General features: G+C 46.2%; 1 protein-coding gene across 1 annotated transcript in view; it reads right to left on the bottom strand.

Moving 5' to 3' along the window:
* The window catches only part of LOC149365682 (exosome RNA helicase MTR4-like), a 32,118-nt gene extending 10,968 nt beyond the window's left edge, over positions 1-21,150 (bottom strand). Inside the window, exons 1-17 of the mRNA XM_089545265.1 lie at positions 20,951-21,150; positions 20,644-20,757; positions 20,451-20,517; positions 18,420-18,598; positions 17,389-17,563; positions 15,919-16,009; positions 15,438-15,562; positions 14,505-14,603; positions 13,479-13,587; positions 11,570-11,701; positions 10,168-10,247; positions 7,180-7,290; positions 4,175-4,276; positions 3,941-4,066; positions 3,436-3,586; positions 1,967-2,139; positions 534-608 (exon numbers count right to left, since the gene is read on the bottom strand). Coding sequence (XP_089401391.1) covers positions 534-608; positions 1,967-2,139; positions 3,436-3,586; positions 3,941-4,066; positions 4,175-4,276; positions 7,180-7,290; positions 10,168-10,247; positions 11,570-11,701; positions 13,479-13,587; positions 14,505-14,603; positions 15,438-15,562; positions 15,919-16,009; positions 17,389-17,563; positions 18,420-18,598; positions 20,451-20,517; positions 20,644-20,757; positions 20,951-21,069 — 2,028 coding nt within the window. The 5' untranslated portion in view covers positions 21,070-21,150. The remainder of the gene's footprint in view (positions 1-533; positions 609-1,966; positions 2,140-3,435; positions 3,587-3,940; positions 4,067-4,174; positions 4,277-7,179; positions 7,291-10,167; positions 10,248-11,569; positions 11,702-13,478; positions 13,588-14,504; positions 14,604-15,437; positions 15,563-15,918; positions 16,010-17,388; positions 17,564-18,419; positions 18,599-20,450; positions 20,518-20,643; positions 20,758-20,950) is intronic.
* Positions 21,151-22,178: the final 1,028 nt, after the last annotated feature.

Genomic DNA, 22,178 nt, shown 5'->3' with positions numbered 1-22,178 from the left:
CTGGCCTCGCAGGCAAGCAGTGTTTGGTTTACCGCATACCCAAGCCGCCCAGGTGCGGTGAAGCATAGTTCAAATTACCGGAGGCGAAACACATTCACGTTAGAATTAACGGGCTATGTTCTAAATACACTCCCATGAGGCATGACCGTCTAAGTCATACAGTTCGAATGACCCAGAAAATAAGCCATGCAGCCATACTTACCCAGCAACTGCAGGCAACACACAAACATAAACTCTTGCCTATGTGGCAACACAATGTAGTACAAGCACCTTCCTCTTCTCTTGTACAAACGTTACTTTCATCAATACTTACTGATCTTACTTAGTTGTATGATCAAGCGCTGCAATCTTACACTAATCATGCGTTACTGTGCTCATGCTAATCATGAGCAAGTTGGAAATATTTCACTGAATGGGTGGCTCAACAGGTAGGTCGTTAGACTTATTGTGACCTATGACACAAGTTCTGTTTTTTTTTTTTGAGTCCACTGAGTAAGTACAGAGAAAGAGAGAGAGAAAAAATGAGAACTAACCCGTGCGGCGACCACTTTCTTCTTTGAGTAGCTAATGACGACGCCCCACCCAAAGTCCTCTTCCCCATTGTGAATCTGCAAAGAAATGTAGCAACAAGAATGAACGCAAGAAGCTTGTCAACAGCTACCACGCCAGTGTAACAAAACATTCAGCAATAGCTGGCTGCGGTGGTGAATGCACCCTTTGCTAAGCAACATGGCATGTTTGGCACAATCACTAGTTGCACACAGAGGGATCTACAACACAGTGACCGGTATCACTCAATTTTGCTCCTTCTTTGTCCTCCGCGTTACGCCAACAACGCCACAGAACCGGGAAACATTCCTTTAACAGCCATCGCTGTAAAAGCATGATTAGTAGAGTTATTTCAATTTGACTTTTCAATGTTAGCTTGATTTTTCACTCACCACCCAAAGGTACTAGTAGCAGCCAAAGGTACTGAAAACTGTTACCACCTGATGCTACAAGCAGAGGCCATACTTTTCTGCGGGCAGTGTTCACTAATATGCAACTCGACCTTTGCTGATCAAAAGGTGCAAGACTAGGCTGCCTTTGAATGTAGCACTAGTCCCATATCCCACCAATGTTAACACCACTTCAGGCAAACCTTTAGGAAAGTGGTCTTGAGCTGAAACATAGCCTGTTGTGATTCAAGGAGAGAGGCTCAATAGGAGATATTTAAAATTCCGCAAGTGTGCTTTCCCACATAACTATGTTGCCCCAAACAAGATGGCCGACTTCTCTATAAGAAAACTACATGGACTACAGGACAGGCACTAATGGTGTGAATAGAATGTAAGAAATGCATTTTGGGAGAATCAAACAAAAAAATAGTCCTCCTTGCTTTGTTTCAGCTGGAAATGCATGGTCAGCCATCTTGTCTCGGGCAACATTGTTATGCGGGAAAGCGCACTTGCGGAATTCTGAATATCCCCTATTACGATGATAATGATTGATATTACAGTTAACTCTTTTCAATTTGAACAGCTGGTTTATTCGAAATGGCACTTAGGTTCCACCAGGAGTGAATGTGTTAAAATGGCCCCCTCTAAATGGAACAAATTTCCAGTCCACTCTGAGTTCCAATTATCAAGAGCCGACTCCAAAGGAAAATGGCAGCTTAGCCAAAGAGTGCCATGGCTACCTGTTTTTCCCAAGCATTCCACTTCAGAAGAGATGATCACCAGGCCAGAGCAAAGAGTGTACCCATTGGAAAACCAGTGGTTACCTGGCAGCACTGGAATTCACACCCCACATTTTTCTGCATAGTAGAGGCTCAAACCACTAGGCAAGAGACTTTTGCATTCCACCCCCTTGGAGCCCATGCCCTGCTCTGAGAAACTGTGCCCCGTCAGGTTCAAAATGTGGCCAGCCAGCGAATGACACAAGGGGAGCGAGGAAGGAGGCGAAGGGATGATGGGGAGGCACTCACGTGGACCATGCGCCCCGGCTGCAGGTAGGGCACACAGTACTGGGGCTTGGTGAGGAAGGCCTGCAGTTCCCGCGCGAGCGAAGCCAGCTGTTGGCGCACCTTGTAGTACGAGGCCACCTCCAGCTCGTTGGGGATCTGGAAGGACTCCAGCTGGGCCTCCAGCTTTCGCAACTCTGCAATGAAACACACTGCAGTGAGGAGCCTCGGAAACACTTATACCTTCTTCAAAACTTGTCGTTTTAACTGTACGCAATAGCAGTTAGTTTTTGCAGTGCAAGGGATAAATACACATAGAGTAAAACCTTATTAATTCAACGCCCTTAATTCGGACATTCGGACTGGTTTGGTTTGGTTTACTGGGGTTTAATGTCCCAAAGCAACTCAGGCTATGAGGGACGCCGTAGTGAAGGGCTCTGGAAATTTCAACCGCCTGGGGTTCTTTAATGTGCACTGACATAGCACACTACATGGGCCTCTAGAATTTCGCCTCCATAGAAATTCGGCCACCGCAGCGGAGATCGAACCCACGTCTTTCGGGTCAGCAGCCAAGCGCCGTAACCACTGAGCCACTGCGGTGGGGCGGGGGGGGGGGGGGGGGGGGGGGGGTTATTTACGAGGTTTACGAGGTTTTACTGCAGCTGAAGTATCTGTAAGAGAACCCATCGTAAATGCACGGAAACTGAGTCAGAAAATTACAAAGCTTGGGAAGAAACTGCGGATACTTATTATAGTTTTTGAAAAGTCCGCTTTGTTATGCGTGCCTGCATTGCAGGCTGTGATAGAAATGCATTCAAAGCCCAGGAGGACAAGAAAGGCTGCAAACATTTGCGTGTCCTGGCGGTGACTCCAGTAGCCCAGGCTCGAATGCGTCATGCCAACAGCTACTCCGGAACCAGTGCCACATGCAGATTGTCCAGAACAAGCGTTCCCACAACAAAAATTTCAGATTTCAAGCACTTTCTGTGAATAACTTGAAAACAGTTGTGCAATAAGTCTACCATTACAAAAATTGACCTTCGAGAGCTTTCTCTGTATATGCCACAATTTGCTAAAATGAAATTTCGGAATTCCACTGGTTGCAAGGGTGGCTGATTTCATAATTTAAAGCTGGGTTACTACAAAGTAAAAGAAAGATACTGCATGCTCTCGAGCTTCAAGAACAACACTGTCAACAACATTTTATCGTTTATAACGACCTTAGTTATAACTTAGTTAACGTTACACGGAAAACTCTCTGCATCAGACAGACAACATTAGAAATGCAATGTTGCTGGCCATTTTCTCCAGATGACTTACTACAATACACATCCTGCTTGAAGGCTGGCTCCTTTTCCCTGCATATTTGCACATACAGCCTGAACTGAAACCAAGACGGGCCTAGCATGCGATTTCAGACTAACTGATCAAAACCAGTTGGGTGTCCATCACGGGCATATCTACCCGCATTGTTCAAGGCATTCTAAACTCACTCTCGTAGAGAGTCGGCATCATGGCGTTGTTCTGGAACTGGAAGAACGACCGCTCCAGGATGTACTCCGGGTTCACCTCTTCCACCCGCATCAGGTTCAGCACCATGTTGTACGTCAGGTGGAAGGCACTGTTGATTGGATCGGGCAAGCCCTGCCGACCAGATAAGGCAAGGCGCATCAGCCATCTCGGCAACAAAACAGAATTCGCAACTTTCGCAACTTGTGAACATCCCCTCCAAGAGGTGTGTGATAGGCTTAACGAAAACAACATCAACTGCACAAAAGTCACAGGTTGGTCTTAGAAGCAGCACTTCTCAACACCTGTTGCTATTACAGTGTAGCAGGCGTATAGGGAAAATAAGCTAAATTCCAGTTCATACAGTAAGCAGATGCAGGTGCAGGCATGGAGTGTTTCCAGAGGGTATCGAAGTGCTGCCTGGTGCTATGTAAAGAGATCGCAGCTAATTGGATAAAGGGCACTGAAAAACTCCGAACACACTCTCACCTTGACGATGTCCTTGCCAGCGGCTGGACTCATTTTCTCGTCAACCATGAGAACGACGATTCCACGGTCGTCCAAACCACGCCGCCCGGCACGGCCACTCATTTGGATGTATTCTCCGGAAGTTACCTGGACGAGTTAATTAAAAAAAATAAAGGGGGTTCACAGTTCACATCCAGGCAACAAGTGGGCGCCCACTTCGAAGCAAATGGTACATCGATACAGAATCTTCCTCACCCATCGGAAATCCTTGCCGTCAAACTTTCTTGCATTTGTGAAGAGGACAGTGCGGGCAGGCATGTTGAGTCCCATGGCGAATGTCTCTGTGGCAAACAGCGCCTGCACAAGATTAAAGGATGAGAATGCGCTTTGAAACAAGTGGTCGCAATTCACTCACACATGGGTGTACAGTTTCAGAAAAGAAGTCTAAAAAATTATTTATAACATACAAGAGAATGCATGAAGCTCACACCAGAAAGCCATCATAGCCTCTGCCACTTCATGGCTCCGCATCACATACAGTAGAATCACTCTGCTTTAAAGGTGGTCAGACCAGCAAACATATTAAAACATTGTCTTTACTGTATCAACTATTAGCGATGGCATGGTTCTAAAGATGCTGCTGGTAATTTGCTTACATACTAAAATATGTAGCATTACTTTAGGAAAGGGACAAAAAGTAACAGTCGATTTGCAAAGCTACCATAAAAACCAAAATATAGTTCGAACTTTTTTTCAAAAAACCATGGAACCCCCATCTTATATACCGGTCATTGGCGGAAAAACTACGGAAGTCTTGCAACAATGGGCGGCTGAAGTCAACAGCTTCCATCACCATCGCCATCAGCAGCAGCGCGGTATGGCGACGTTGTGGCACCGTCAATGTGCGTTTCTGTTGTCACAAAGTTATTTTGGTTTGTGGCTGGGTGTTGGCGTGAAAATTCTCCCCGCAGAGATAGTGCGCAAGTCTTTTAGAAAATGCAGCATAAGCAATGCGCTAGATGGCACAGAGGATGATGCTCTATGGGACGTGGGCAGCGAGAAGCAATTGTCATCAGACTCGAGTTCGGATGACTTTGATGACTCGGAGTAACGCTTGTGCACTTCGTGCCCTTCTCTGTACTGTACACCCGGCCAATTCTTTAACAGTATCGCGCGACCATTGCCTCGCGTCTTTGTCAGCACCTTATCGCGGAGCGGCGAAAGAAGCGAGAGTAAGCGCATGTACACACATGTGCGCATCTTGCTTGTTTCACCGCTCAGCGCCGTTAATAAGGCGCTGACAAGCACGCGGGTCGATGGTCGCGCGATACTGTTAAAGAATTGGCCAGGTGTACCGTATTTACTCGCATAATAGGCGCACTTTTTTTCCAGAAAATGCGGCTCAAAGTTGGGGGTGCGCCTATTACGCGGGGTAAACTTTCCGGGAATTTTTCGACTCGCAAAATTGAACATACCGCATAAACGCACTCGTGTACGGGCCGCACCCCGTTTTCCCGAAGAAAATATTGTAAAAAAATCCGTGTAGGGGCCGCACTGAAACTTTCCACGACCCACGCGGGAATAGCCTTCGAAATGCACGCGCCGAGGCCTCCGCGATCAGCTCCGGCTGCGCGCAACGGGCGCTTGATCGCGGAGGCCACACACCTGAACAGGAGCTTCTACACGCCGCCCACGGAGAGCGCTCGAGGCCAAGCTTATCATCATCATCAACGTTTTCTCCGCCGCGAGCTTTCGCTATCTATATCGCCATCAGCATCATCAGCTTTGTCAAAATAAAGACTGGGGGGCAGGGGGCGGTGAGGCGTCGGCTTGCAATCGTGTAAATACAGTATTGGTCACAGTGCCAAGTTCAGGGTGCGCCTATTATGCGCGGAAATAAAAAAATCAGATTTTTCGTGACCAAACTAGGGGTGCGCCTATTATGCGAGTGCGCCTATTATGCGAGTAAGTACGGTACATACGAGCAGCACCTAAATGAAAATAAATACTGTCACCATGGTGCAGCCGGCTGAGTCGCATTTGTTTCAAGGTCAGGGTGTCATTCGGGAGTTTTGCCGTTGAAAAAGATTTTTTCATTTTTAGAATTGGTTAGTTGGGGGGTCGACGTATATTCCGGTTTTTACAGTAGGCCAAATGCGAATTAGGAGCCCTAGCACTGCGCAGCCATTGTTTTGCATTGTCTATTTTTGTTTTGCATTGCTTATTGTGGCTGCACTTTGTTATTCGTGATACTGCTATGGTACTAAAGTGGTAAATCAAGTGTATTCTGTATGCAGTTTTTTCATGGCATGAATGAAGCACAGCAGAGGAGACACAATGTTCATTACATCTTTATATACGCATGCATATCAGTCACGGCGCCCGTTCTGCAGAAAACCCGGTGTCAGCGGCAGCAACGTTGTGAGCAAAAAAGCAGGTGGCAAGCACCTGTTACACCGGAGGACCAGAGAGACAAATGGCTTTTTCTTTCAATGTGGGCTTGAGTGCTAGCATAATAAAAATATGTTTCTTTCTACTTCTGTCACCCCATTATGTGTATATGAATGATTTATTTTCAGTTATCAGATTCTACGTCAATCGTGTTTTCTATTTCCTCATCTAAGTCTTGTGGAAGTACCGTATTTGCACAAAATGTGGCCGTGAATATAACGTAAGGGGTGGAAATGAAAGCCTTGTGTGAATACGGCATCTTCTGCGGTCTCAGGCATTTGAAGAGCAATAGTAGTAAAACCTTATTGACGGGTTTATAAAAAAAGTTGTGAAGAAAAAATTTACCTGGGAAAATGTATGATCCAAACTAACTAATTTTGAAAAATGTAAATGTCGAATAAGGTACAAAAACATTTAGTGACAACTTCACTTCATAAAAGGGTTGATTAACGTTTCTTGGCACAAGACCTGAACAGATCCAAGTGCTCGCAGTATTTAGTCCGCGTTTGCGCTGCCTTAAGTGAGAAAAGAAGTTTGTAATGCATCCAGTATGTCGACGGCGATGACAAAAGTAACCAAAATTTATTCCTCGTGAGCTTAGGGATGCTTTGCTCTTTCGCACCTAAGTAATGCGAGGAAGCCACCGAGGCGGCTGACTGTGGCAGCGTTTCTGCTTTTTAAGCTGCGTTCCCCAGACCTGGCCCACGCGTATATCAGCGCATCTCAGCAGCTCTTCCCATGACTCTAGAAAGGGGCTGCAAGAGTACATTTCAGGGCTTCACTCACAACCACCTGAATGTGCCACATACCTTGACGAGCCCCTCCGCAAAGAGAATCTCAATGGTCTCCTTCAAGATGGGCAGCAGGCCAGAGTGATGCACGGCAATGCCTCTCCTTAAAAGCGGCAGCACTTGTTCAACCTGGAAAAGGAATGTAATGAGCAACAGTGTAAAGGGCTTTAACTAGTTTGCTACATTACTAAGTGTGCGGCCAGAGAATAGTTACCGTATAAACGCACGTAAAGGCCACAATTTTTTTTGCAGATTCGAGAGACGATTTTCGAGGTGCAGCCCATGCATGCGATGTGCGAAGTTTTTTTTTTTAAGTAAAAACACCAATCAGGGAATGTGCGGCATTTATTCTGCTTTTAGTCGTCACTCGCGGAGCCTTCCGACTCGGAGCTGGTGCTGTGCTCTGGTGCACGCTCATCCTACAAGAAGTCGCGCAGCATGTCCGTTGTCAACGCGTAGCCGTTGTTCCGTACTTCCATCACATAACAGAGCAGCTGTTCTTCGAATTCGGGAAACTTGCATGGCTTGCCTCCGAAAGCACGCTTTTTGCAGCTTGTGTTCCTCAATGCATCCTTTTGGTTGCGCCATCGTTGGACGCACTTCTTGGTCACGTCGAATGTCCTGCCCGCCGCATGCTTGCTGTGTTCTAGAGCAAACATTCAGCCGTGTGGCTAGCTATTAAGGTGCTTGCCCATTGTGCTAAAATTGCAGCGCTCGGCGGCAGCACAAGAAAGCCAGAACTACGGTGAACTAACACGCTATCACAACTCCGTTGCCTTTGACGGCCACGAAAAGATGGAGCTAGCGATACTGATGCTGATATGGATAGCGGAAGCTCGCGGTGGAGGAAAAAGTTGACGACGATGATGATGAACCGTGGCCTCAGGCGCCATCCGTGGGCGGTATCTGGAGTCTCCTGTGCGCACGCGTGGTCTCGGCAATCAAGCGCACCATCAAAGCGGCCAAGGGGTGTGCGTTTAGAAGGCTATTTCCATGTCGGTCATGGAAAGTTCGAGTACGGCCCTTACACGGATTTTTTTTTAATATTTATTTTGGGAAGACAGGGTGTGGGCCATACACAGGTGCTGCCCTTACACGTGTTCATACGGTAGTATGCAAAAAAGTAATAAAGTACAACTATACTGCGCAGCCAAAGCCATCGTCAGCCATTACATCTAGAGCCTGCATGATTCGAATGCTTCTCATGATCCTAGGCGTACTACCATGCTAGACACTCCAGACAAGCTTTCGATGATCTGCAGCATGTCTGTGCACTGTAAGCGCGACAAATCTGGATATCCGCTGGATGTGTGGAAAGCACAGTTGATGCGACAGTTCAACTAGAAAGGGAGCAATTTCTTTGTAGTATCTTGCGGAGTTAAAATAGAGGGAACCTTTTCAAACATGCGCTGTTTGTGGAAACAAAGCGTCAGTTTGAATAACATTCCAGTTAATAAAATTCCACTGTACAAAACCTTGTACTCAACTAAACCGAAAGGCTGCTGTCACATTGCAGGAAAAATTTACACCTTGTTGTAACCGTACTTCGGACCACGTGGGCCCGATCAAGCAGCTACCGTGAACAATCAACAAGGCCAACAACCTCGCGACGACCATGGGAAGTGGGATGCTTGGAATGCCCCTCCGAGCCTCAGCGGATTAGTGTAACAGGAATGTCGAGGGCCATTGTCAGCAGTAACCCCAGCGAAATTCCTGGAGCGGAGGTGACCACTATAGCGGCGAAGGCCGGGGACGCGCCGGAGGTATTGTCCGAGCGACCACAGCAGAGATGACCATTATAGCGGCGAAAGCCGGGGACGCGCCGGAGGTATTGTCCGAGCGACCACAGGGGAGGCGACGTGCCGGCGCCGGTCACGCTGGCGGATAATTGAAGAATTCTGTGTCCCCGACTCGCGTTCTGGGCAATCGGCGGGGAAGCAAGTTCATTCACCTGCTGGAAGACTTTGCGAGATTCCTTTCCCGCAGGGCTGGATGAGTCAGCATCTCCCCCTCTCATCGACCCAGCTGCGAGAGAGTGGAAAAGCCCGCACCTGCCCAGCCGTGGGTGGTAACAAGAACGTCCCCTTCGGTCCATCCGATTGGACAGTGCTCTCTGAACATTATTCCCCAGCCACGGATCTGGGGAAACCGAACGATATTTAACTCGGCCGTGAGTGTGGCCGAGAGAAGCCTGCTAGCTCCAGTCGACTACCGTTGACGAAGACGTTACCCTTCCACTGAGAGCCATTCTCAATCCCGCTCTATGTAAATAATGTAATTAATCATGTAACCATGTAAATACAGTTTTTTCCTTCACTTCCCCTACTCCCCGTCTCCGGCCCACGTTTCCTTCCTCCTTCGGCAATGCGGCGGTGATCCTGGATCCGATGCCTGGTGGGACACGCTACTAGCTCGGCGAAACATATCAACCTGCAGCTCATTATAGCAAAGCGAGCATCGAGTATTGACTACAAAGCACAATAAGTTTTCTTATGTCCAGGATGTCAGCAGAATCAAACCGGAATTTCCACTGCACATGCCCAATGTTCAGCATTAGCATTCTCACAACATTAATGGTACCACAAAACAAAATGAACAATGGTCAAGGGAGAACCGCAGTTCACAGTTCTGACAGGCAGACTAGTCATCTAGGTCAAGCCCTACTTATGTACAGGTTACATTACCAGGATATTAACGGGATCAAACTGGCTACCAGACTGAGGCTTCCGCTCCAACCCTTGTTCAGTTTGTTTAATGTTGTCGAGAATCTCTTCTTCCCGACTGCTGTCTAGCGTGGGTCGACATTCACGGCATAAAACCATTTTGGAGTGCATGCCACAAAGACGTAAAGTCCGAGAACCTTTTATGATCTTATTAATGCCCCAAGTAGCAACTGGCCTATCGTACGCTCAATGAACGTTGCTGGTTGGCTGAATGGGTAGGTCAGATGAAATACAGTAGCATAACACAAAAAAATCTGGTGTCCATGAAACATGCCCCACCCACCTGAGGCAGCTTCTGGTCCTCCTCGGACAAAGAGTCCATAGCATTTTGGAAAACTTCCTGCACGAGATGCTTCTCATGAGCTGTTAAAAGAGGCAAGGCACAGCACACTGCAATCAGCAGCTTGACGCGGAGGTAGTTTTATACTTTTTTTTTCAGCACTCCGTACACCAAAATCTGTTTGAAACAAGCACCAGACATGCTACTGTTTTGCCTTTATTTTACTGCCTCCAAGTTTAATGCATTAATAAAAATCACCACCAATGTCATCAGATGATCTAAGTCCTCTGCAAAACAAAGGCTTCTCCTAATTATCTCCAATTATCCCTCTCCCATGCCTCTACCAAAACAAATGGTCCAAAACAAATGGTCCTCTACCAAAACAAACTTCCTTATCTCCTCTCTCCATTTCAATTTAAGGGGGGACATGGGTCTTAGATAATTTTTTATTTACTCACCAAATGCAATGAAACTGCACAAACTTATTCAGTTTTTTCTGCTGATTTCAAATATGAATTGTTTTTATTTCTAGGCCAATTAGTTCCTGAGATATTAATAATATCATGCCACCGTCTGCTCGAACAATAGAAAAAAAATGAGCCACCAGAAATTTAATTTTAATCTGTGGGTAGATACTACAATGTGTGAGGAATGCGACGCTGGAAGCAGTTTTCAGTTTTTTGTCCGTGTGGACAAATGGGCATAATAGTTAGTTTTCAAGTGAGTTAACCAGACATACAGTGCCAGAAAACACGACACACATGAAACTAGCTATTAAGCCCATTTGTCCACACGGACAAAAAACTGAAAACTGCTTCCAGCGTTGCCTTCTTGACACACTGTAGTATCTACCCACATATTAAAATTAAATTTGTGGTGGCCCATTTTTTTTCTATTCTTTGAGCAGACAATGGCATGATATATATTAATATCTCAGGAACGAATTGGCCTAGAAATAAACAAATTGCATATTTGAAATCAGCAGAAAAAACTGAACAAGTATGTGCAGTTTCATAGCATTTGGTCTGTAAATAAAAAAAAATGCTCTAAGACCCATGTCCCCCCTTAAGTAGCTCAGGTTATGGTTTCCTTCATTTGGATTCCACCCCGTTGCCCTAACAGACCATCAGTTGCACTTTTAGCTGCATTACACATCCCAGCAAGGTTGATTTTACTTCTTGATTTCTGCTACCATATTGTTAACTAGTGTTTGTAAGGCACATTTTTTCTCTCTCTCAAGCTTACTCTTATCCTTTCCGTTTCCAAAGTGGTGTCCTGAACTTAATTTATTTTCAACTCCTATAACGACTGACCACAATGTTGCCAACACTGCAAAAAGAGGTAAAAAGAAAGAAAGAAACAGACTCAAACAGAAGAAGAATAAAAAGGAATGGCAAAAACTCACCAGTTGTCAAGTCCAGCTTGGCAACTTGGGTCGCATACGCCTCACACTCCTTCTTGCTGAAGCTGAAGACGATGACAGGGGCGTAGTCTCGCTCCATAATCATCTTGACAATCTTGTAGCAGTTGGACTCTCCTGCAGACAGGACAAGATAGCGAAAGTTATGACCGAAATTATAACAAAGCAGTTGCCTACACAGGACAATTTAAAAAAAAACACAAAAAACTCTCACAGAGGTCTGAAAACGTGGGTGCGCATGCAAAAAGAGACAAACAAAACAACATGCTGACAATTTAGCTGGGCGGTGAGCTTGTGATGCTGAAGAGGTAGTCAAACGAGGGACGCCGGTGCGGAGAGATGTGGTGTGTGTGGCCTCCTGGAAGAACTCGCTCCCCCGCGCTGCATTCACACAAGCAGCTAGGAGCCGAACAGGACATTATTGCTACCATATGAACCATTGGCTAAAACACTGGCGCCCCACAGAACACAGGCAGCCAGACGAGAAAAAAATGCACCTGTAAAAAAAAGAGGCTGCAGGGGGAGGGTCTGTTTGTGCCAGCCAAGCAAACAACCCTGATCTTCGCCGCCGAAGCAAAACCAGAAGCTCCATTGCCGCGAGGCCGCTCAAAGGCATGACGTGTGAACAGTCGCTCTTGATTCGAGAGGAAATTCATCACATGTGTGAATGTCACTTTAGACGACAGTGCGAATGATTCCCAGAAGGTAACTTTCACCAAGGCCAAGTTTAGTACTTCGTTGTTATATTCTGAGATCTTTTACTGCATAAGCAGTATACAAGCGAATAGGCGAAAACACCGGCGTGTGTCTCTGTGTGGCCACCAAGTGAAGCCTCCTGCACCTGCAGCGAGGCGAGTACAAGAACCATCCCAACCCCCAATGAGAAGCGAGGGGAAGTCTACATTGGCAGTGGTAGAGAGGCGAGTGCAGTGACACCCCTGAGCAAGTGGCCAGTGCAGAGGATGAGAAAGTGGTGCCGAAAGCAAGCACAAGTCAGCGGATCACGTCAGCGAGCGTGCGCCATCAGCTGATCCAACACGGAGCGCCAAGAAAGGTAAAATATGTTCATACATTAAATGTTAAGCATGAAATATTATTAGCAAGCCATGAAATCCAGCCAAAGTAAAGCAAAATTAATTTGCGCAACTTTCAGGTAATGGAATGCAGCAAAAGGGAAAAGTATCAGATAGAAAACCATCATCTTAAGAAAGCATTCTGCTAATGCAGTTCATTTCATCTGAGTATCTGTCAATTCTAGGCATCATTCTTTTACACACTTCCCAGCCTGCAAAGTGCACTCTTGAAGCAGTTTGTCATAATGAAATGCACTCAATTTTCTAGTTGTTCCCTAAGTCAGACAGGCTGTTGCAATCAGTCATGCCTCCTGACACTCTTGAAGTCTCCAGGTAAAAATAAATAAAATCAGTAAATAGTGCAACTGGAAATGTTATTTCCCGGAAACCGCATTTCCCACCACAACTTCCCAGACACACTTTACCCAGAAAGTGCCCATACCACATCATTTCAACTGTTTCTCTTTAAGACTGCCTGCGAGTGGAATGAGTGTACAGCCTCAATTCTTCAAATTTATCATTTTTTTAACCGAGTAAGGACCCTACAGGAATAATAAACAAATAATTTGGTTTGGTTTATTGGAGTTTTAACGTCCCAAAGCGACTCAGGCTATGAGAGACGCCGTAGTGGAGGGCTCCGGAAATTTCGACCACCTGGGGCTCTTTAACGTGCACTGACATCGCACAGTACCCGGTCCTCTAGAATTTTGCCTTCATCGAAATTCGGCCGCCGCGGCTGGGATCGCACCCGCGTCTTTCGGGCCAGCAGCCGAGCGCTAAACAAATAATTTTAAAATAAGCCAATGAAGAGATGTGGGCACCTTTGAATCCCCCCTTGCGCCCCTTGAGCGCCGAGTCTCCCTTGGCAGCGTCTCCTGCGTTCTGGAGGACAGCCATCGCTTCATTAAACTTTTCCTCCTTGAAGTTGCCCTGCAAGGAGAGATGACGATGTTAAAAATTGTCAGAAGGGTAAAACCAACACTAGGGGCAAGCCAACAGAGTTCAAACCACAGAAAAAATTGCGCCTCTCCCGTAACCGAGAGTAGAGTAAGCATGAAATGTTTACGGGCCTAACACAGGCTCCATTGCTCGGCTTAAGCAGCTGTGACGGTGGCGGCACTGAAATCCAGGACGATGCAGAAGCGTACGCCGACACGACGAGACGCAGGCCTGACAAGAATGCGTATGCAGCGTGTTCGAATACTCCGCGAGCGTGTATACATCTGCCTGCCAGAGGGGGAAAGGGCTTGAACGCCAAGCGGCCGATCTTTTACATGCGTGAGTGTGGGACCGCAGCGCCATTCTTGGGGAGGGAGCAAAAGTTTTCAGCCGAAAGCACTTCTCGCCCTCTTTCTCTAAGCGGCCTTCTCTCAAAGCCCCTAACAGATCACGTATGACAACGAAGTGTATTGTGGCATGTATGTGCTTTTTCCACGCGTTATTAGAAATCGGAAATTATAATTCCGTGCATTATCAAATGCACAGCTCGACTGATATCTTGATGAACATTGAGAAGACACTGGCAGCAGTTATTTTTTGTGACTCGTTTGGAGAGCAACCGGCGCTTGTATGCCGGTCCCGTAGGAGGGCTTAGAGAGTCTCGTTGAATCTCGTTAAGTCTCGTACGGTGCCCGGATGTTCTCGTTTCAGAGCCCGGATGAGTGGAATTCAGTGCTCGGATGAGTGGAATTCAGTGCCCGGATGAGTGGATTTCAGTGCCCGGATGAGTGGATTTCAGGGCCCGGATGATGGCTCTCGGTCTCGGCGTGACGTCACCACAATGCCGACAACGGGAGCTAAAAGCATTTCATGCTTAAAATACTGCAAGGAAAGAAAGAGCAACTTACGGTCTCGTCCACGACCAGGTACAGACCACTGGCACCAGCCGGAAAGATGTAGTGCTGCAGGGGCACTGGACGATACTCTGTGTACACCACGTTGCATGGCTGCGCGTGAAATGCAGAAAGAAGAGCAATGTGACAAAACTAGAAGAGTCCACACTACAGAACTGCGCTTTGCAACACACACATCAACATACTGACAACTGAGAAACTAGGCTTTCCCGCACTATCCCCACAAGCTGGATTCTGTACATTAAAGAGTGCGTTCAACTGCTATATGGCAAGAATTTCAGCACAGTTGATGTAGCTCGGTATGATAAAAGTTATAGCTAGCACAATTATTTCAGCCCAAATCAGAGATCTGACTTACGTTATCGCTCTTGACATGACAAAAACAGAGCGAGATGCTTTACATGTTGACAAAAAAACCCTTACGTAATGATACAGTCAATGCCAAAACGGTAAAAAAGATTTCTATAGCAATCTTGCACTTTGCATCTGTGAAGTGGCTAAATACAGCCAAGCCTCGTTACAGCAAACAGGTAAAAGTTCATAAACTATGATATAGCCGAAATTTCTACAACATAGCCGAAATTTTTTGTACATTCCATCAGTGAATGGAATCACCTTTCAGGTCAGCAAAAGTGCTGTATGTTTTTTTCATCATATGTGTTTGTATGTGTTTTTTTCATCATTGTAACACCCCTGCCGTAGCGCCTTTGGGCTAAGCGGGGTAAAAATTGAATAAAGAAAGAATAAAGAATAAAATTTCAGCAAAATCGCTCAAGAGATATGGGATTCAGTGAGTGAAGAAAGCCGAACTCTAAGAGACACAAGGACTCCCTTCACTCATCGCTAATAATGAATACTGACAACAACACCTACACGACAGAGACAAGCCGATGTTGAAACCTCAGAACTACACACCCAAGTTCTCACCTGCTTGTGTAAGTGGCAAATCCACTCGGCAAACTGTTTCGCATTGGGGATGGTAGCCGAGAGGAAAATGTAACGCACATTGTCCGGAAGCAGGATGATGGTCTCCTCCCAAACAACACCTCGCTCTGCACAAGCGGCATGTAAACACACAGGGTAACCTCTTCAGAGTCTACACATCGTCACCACACCACTTCTAATCTACATCTCACTCCTGTTACCATTTGATAATTAATATCACTTCCATCTTTCATGCAGTCAGATTAAAACACATCCTCATAATGCAGGGGCATTCAGAATTAAGTGATGTCACACACACACATAAGCCAGCCAAAATAGTTGGTCGCAAGAAAGGCCATGTGGTTTGTTTTACATGAATGTACTTATGTGTCTGAGAGTGTACCACTGAAGCTCTGACTGAGATTTTCACTGCACTCATTATACTATAGGGTAATGACACCCGACCATACTAGTTTTTGCTTACCCTTGTCTCGCATGTAGTGGATCTCGTCGAAAATGACCCACCCTACTTCACGCATAATCTCTGACCCCCTGTACAGCATACTTCTCAAGATCTGGAAGACAAGAAAGAAAGACACTGTGAAAACACTGTTAGCTAAAACAATGCTGACATAAACACACTCACCATCCAAACATTAAAAAGCAATACAGTAGAAGCCCGCTGTTATGCTGTCCCGGGCTAGTGCGTCAGCCAGATCTGTTCTAGCTCCCATAGAAACCACCACGGTGTCCAGCGGCTTACAGTGCAACGCTTTGCATCGACGCTCCGCAAGCCTGCAGGTGGAGTGAATTTTGCTGGTGCTCTTGGTGCAGTTCCATCGAGAAAACTGGCAAAATAACTGCCGATACGTCGTTTGCTGTCTTTCAGCACTTGAAGCAGGCTGCTTTAAAGGGGCCCAGAAACACAATCTTAGTTGACTGTTTTGCCTATTGATTGCATACAGTGAGTTATAACGGTGCTATTAGCGTCGGTAACAACGCGTATATTCCGTTTTTGAATATTTTAATGTCCTCCGAAAAACAACTTCATGGCTCTGATGGTGTCGCCACACAGTGGCGGGTTTTTAGCAGCGGATATGACATCACCTGGCGCGAGCTTGATGATCGGAAAAACAGTAAATATACTGCAAATTGTGTGAATAATTAGAGACACATCTTGTCACCTGTCTGCGTTTTATATTAGATCAACAAAAACAACTTGTTTGTCTTAGATACAAGCCCTGCAAAGCAAGTAAAATAAAAATACACCACCAGGGGCGCTCTGGCATGGAAACAACGCTGCCAGCCTCAGCAAGAACGAGCTACAGAGAGCAGGCAACCATGGAGTACAAACTTCCGCGACGTGCTCTGGCTGGCTGTTTTGATTGGTTGCACCAGGTGCCGTCATTGGGAGAGCGAAATAGGAGTGGGAAGCCCCGCCAAAATCGAGTTGAGGGCAGCGTTTTGTTTGCTTGTATTTTGAAATTTCTTCACTGAATAACTCCCGTTCCTGTGCATCGATTCCTGTAATTCTTTTTAAGTCAGCATCTGTGTGACATAAAGAACCCACCTGAAGTATAGCCAGTATTCCCCCAGGCAGTGTTTCGCAGCCCCTTTAAGTGTTACACTGAATTAAAGTTACTAATCAGTGCTTATGTTAAGTTTATTCCATGCCCCATGTGACAAAAGCCAACTACAAATCACAGCCATCATTTGGCTGATCAAATAGAAATCAAAACAGCATGAGACGAGAAATTCAATTGTAGTTTATTTGACGGTCACAGTCAAATACCATGTGGTGGTCCATGCATTCTAATGTCTAACACATCACTTGAAAAGAAAAGGTGGAGCTAAAATTAGGTGTCTATAGTCCTTGAACACCGCAGTAGACCATTGTAGCCCACCATGGAGAGAATAGAGACACCAAATAATGAACAAAGAAAACAGAACTCACCTCTGTGGTCATTATAAGGCAGCTGGCACTTGGATTGATGGTGACATCACCAGTCATCAAACCGACGTCCTTGAAGTCATCCGAAAACTCGCGGAACTTTTGGTTGCTGAGCGCCTTAATTGGCGTTGTGTAGATGACTCGCTGCTTCTCTTGAAACGCCAGTGATACCGCATACCTGCAAGAGCAAACAGTGACACGACAAACATTTAAATGCAGAGGGGCGGGGGAGGGGATTGAAATATGTTCATTCCTCTGTTCAGTGCAGCTCTATCTATTCCATGTGGACAGCCCAAACCCCTACTCTTTAAATGGTCGCCGAGGGCAATTCGGTAAAATTTTTGTTCGTAAAAATCGATTCAACTGCTCTTTCTCAGTCTGTCAATGTTTCTGCGACAGCAAAAGATGCATTTACTGCTTAAAAAATTGCATTTTAAAAGTATTTCTACCTTTTGGTTCAAACTCATGACATATACACCAAAATGGCCTCAGAGAGCCCAGGCATGAAGTGAATGGCAGCGCAGCCTAGCCTCTGGGAATAGCACCTAAAAAAACTGTCGACACAACCCAGTTTACTAGTTCAATCGGCCAGTGATGATGACACATGTATTTTGCTTATTGGTCTCTTCTAGCCAATAAAAGCTCCGTTTTGACAGAGTAACATCTCTGTTGTTAGAATGCGATAGCATCAGCCGTCATTGTTGCTTTGGCAAACACAGTTGCTCCAACACGTCTTTTCACACCAACAGCCGTCTCCAAGATGCTTTAGCACTGAAACACACATCACGCCATCCAGTTTAGTCAGCTTAGTACGAGATTACGCTGCCACATTCTTCGTCTTTTTAACACGAGATTGTGCTGTGTCCACTTAACACATGATGACGCTCGCAGCCAGTCGACGTTGCAGTGATACTTCACATAGAGAAGGGGACTACGGTAATTTATCGGTACAGGCTAACTTCAATTTCTCCCCAGTGTCCGTTTAAACTTTCCCAAGTCGGAAGCTCTGAGCACGTGAAAGGTGAGGCACGCACTCAGCCACAACCGTCTTGCCGGCTGATGTGTGGGCCGACACGAGCACACTCTGGTTGTTCTCCAAGCAGAGGATTGCTTCTTTCTGGAACGGGTCGAGAATGAACGGGTACTCCCGAGCTGCAGGCCCATCCGCATTACGCTTCAGGGGCACATATTCCATTCCTTCGGGCAGTGCAACCTGCGAAAGAAACAATGAACATTTATTTGCTCTTCCACAGCACCATAGCATTAAAAATGTGATAACAAATGAGAACTCTTTAAAGGGACACTGAGGAGAAATTGAAGTTGGCTTGTATCGACAGAATACCAGCTCCTGATTACAAAAACGCCACTCATACTGACAACAAAGCTCTTGTAACGTAGAAAAGAGCAAGAACCAAAATACAGGTATCGCCGCCACAGGCCAAACTCGCAAGTACAAGCGTGATGGCGTCATAGGACAAAGCAGTGTTGCTAGAACCAATGGTTCTAGCAACTCTAGGACCCGAGAAGCCACAAATCCCTGAGGCGCAGCCAATGCATGCGCAAATCTCCTTGACGTCGCCAGATGGCGCCACGTGCCCGGCAGCTATGCGCGCTCCTGAAGCATCGGGACCAATCAGCGCCTGTTTTCCGGCGGTAGGCGGGCTCCCGGTATTTCGCTAGCGGTAACAAGGTACACGGTATGCTAAAGGTGTCTATTTGCGAGAACTTCGTTGACGACTTCGAGAATGAGATCCATCGTAACGCTGGCAAAACGCCACGGCAACCGTAATCGAAGCGACTGTAGCGACGGCCGCAATAGCCGATAGATGCCTTCAACGTGCGGCCGGCGGTAGCTTTCTTTTCGGCTGCTGCTAGGCCGCACTGCTGGCCGCCAGAAATCACGAAGTCTGCGGTACGTCATGCGCACGTCTTTTTCACGTCACTTAGTCCTGTGTCGTCATAGGAGAATCCCAAGTTTGAATCAGAGCGGCGGGAAAAACTTTTTCAACTTCGAATCCAAATTTCTTAGAAATAAATGCATCTTTCGCTGCCGGCCAAGTGGCAACAAAGCCATGACATGCTGAACTATCGGATTTTACTATAAAAAAATATTAATAGTGCTCTCCTCAGTGTCCCTTTAAAACCATTTAAACACAAAAAACAAAATGAATGTATATTTATGTGTAAGCAAACCCTTAGTGCGCAAGAACCATCCTGACCCTTCATGCCACAGCTTAAATCTCATCAGCTGCTTACCAGAACATACTAGAAGGTTTGTGTGCAATTGTGGAGTTTAACATTCCAAAGCGACTCATGGGCTTCTACGGGGACTGAAGTGCGGGGCTATGATTTAATTGGACGACCTGGGTTCTTTAATTAATGCACACTGATACTGCACAGCACAAGGGCGTTTTTGTATTTTGCCTCCATAGAAATATGGCCGCCGTGACCAGGATCATAACAGAGACCCTGGGATCACAGCCTAACGCCAAAACCACTCAGCCAACATGGCAGGTAGTGTGTATTCTAGACTGTATAGAGTGCAGGTGACTTAGTATAGCCTCAGGAAGCATTAAGGTACGAACAAATTACAAAGCAAAGTAACCAGCAGCACAAAAGGAAAAAAAAAAAAAATAATAATATCGGACTAACATGCCATTAGAGACAATGCACTAGTCAGCTACAAGACAAGGTGGAATGTGTCGACACAAGGGACGACTACAGAACTGAATGTTGTCACACTGGATTCATCAAACTTTTCGAAGTACCCGCTGCTGAGCACGTGATTGAAGACTCGATCCCGTCTGCGGCGGCTGCGAGAGTTGGCGCATCAAGGTTTTTATGCCCTTCAAAGAGCTCTGGGCAGTCGAAATTAATCCGGAACCCTTTACTAAGGCGCGCTCATAGCCAGAAGTGTTCTCTTGGGACGGAAAGTATCCATTAACCCATCAAACTACCTTTAGAAATACAGCTGACCATCGTGTGGCGAGCCGGCATGACAAGACCGCACCACCGCCTGAGGTCGCATTCGGCATTCTCCGCGCTAATTATACAAGCAAGCTCACCTCGTGAACGCATCCTTCAACTCCCTCCACGGTATGCACGTGAACGTGCGGAAGGTAGTCAGATGGACTGAAAGCGAAGAGGAATGTCACGCAAATGACGTCAAGTTCGTGCAAACGTTACGCTTAGATCACGTACCAAAAGTTGAACTAGCAACACGAGACATGTGAGGAATGACAGCTGGTAAAAACTTACTCAAAGTCTTCCCAAATGTCCGAGATCTTCTTTTTCTTACTGATGGGCTCCTCTTCGAGATCGCCGTCGAAAGACCTCTTGCCGTCAATAACCGCTTGCACAAAATCGTTGGCGCTGTAAACAGAGTTTGAGACAGGAAAGGTGAAAGCTTTTTCGCGTTACCAGTGCCTTTCCGACATGTTCTAAATCATTCCATTAATTTCAAATACGAAATATCGCAGAACAATACAGCGTGACGAACGGTCACTGGTTCCGGGAGAGGTAGCGGGCGCAAGAAACATCAAAAACCCACTAAACAGCAACATACCCAGCATCTTCGCACGTTGATTCTTCTTGTTTAACATCATCTTTTTTAACGGAACTTGAAGAAAGCAGTTTTGAAGAAGATTTCGGCGCATCGTCAAACACACTAAACAAGTCGTCCATACTGGTAGAAATTGAAGCCAGAGAAACAGTTGAGTGGGTCGACCAGTGCACTCTCCCTGAGGAACTGCATGACGAAAGGAACAGAGGGCGCTGCGGTCAAAAAAGTTGTAACGTGATATGCGCTTTACAGCTATCTATAAACGTTGCTTTACAGCTTAGTTACGCGCGTTAACAAGAGGTGAATGGTGCTTGCATATCTGTGGTGAGCGCTTTTATTGCGCTAAAATGCATTCAGTAAAAATTACTTCTTGGCGAACAGCCATTCTGTTCTGTAAGCGCGGGTGCATTACACAGACGTCCGGACAATATTTACCACACAAAAGCTATATTTTGGTGTTTGTTCGGAAAAGTGGCAGCACACCGCGCCATTCCGAATTAATATTTCACAAGTGTCATCTGCTGGCCAACATGACTAGGTTTGGTTCGGTTTGTGGGGTTTCCCAAAGTGACTCAGGCTATGAGGAACGCTTTAGTGAAGGGCTCCGGAAATTTCGATCACCTGGGGTTCTTTGACGCGCAATAAAGTCGCACAGTACACGGGCCTCTAGAATTTCGCCTCCATCGAAATTCGACCACCTCGGCCGGGATCATAGCCGCGTATTTCGGGTCAGCAGCCGAGCACCATAACGACTGAGCTACCGCGGCGGAACATGATTAGGTAGGTCGGTTAGATTACATTCGGTTTCTATTCTAAGAAACGGGAAATGGAAGTATGTCGGCAGCACCGTAACTGCGTAATTCAAGTAATTCAAGGTTACCAAAATAGATATGCTGGCAGGCTGCGCCGATGGATAACTGCTATCAAGGGCACTTTTCCGTTGCAACCATGCCATGTCGCCATCCCTGAAAGCCGATGCAGCAGATAAATTAAAATAATGAGATAAATATCTGTAAGATATTAATGCGACCATCAAATGTGGTCGACTTCGGCTCCAGGAGCTGTATGTCCGAATGCCCAGCATTCACGACCAGAATCGACACTGAAGATTGTTTTTTTGAGGAAAAGAAATAGCGCATTAACTATCACACACACCTCGGTGTACACCAGAACAGCACCGTAAGGAAGGGATAAAAGAGGTAATGAAAGAAGAAAGGAAGAAAGAGGTGCC

Source organism: Amblyomma mixtum, chromosome 1 (genome assembly GCF_055824585.1).
Source record: "Amblyomma mixtum isolate Tamu chromosome 1, ASM5582458v1, whole genome shotgun sequence".
In the NCBI taxonomy this organism is placed as follows: Eukaryota; Metazoa; Arthropoda; class Arachnida; order Ixodida; family Ixodidae; genus Amblyomma; species Amblyomma mixtum.
Note: the sequence above shows the minus strand (reverse complement) of the source record. Positions and strands in the feature narration are given on the sequence as shown.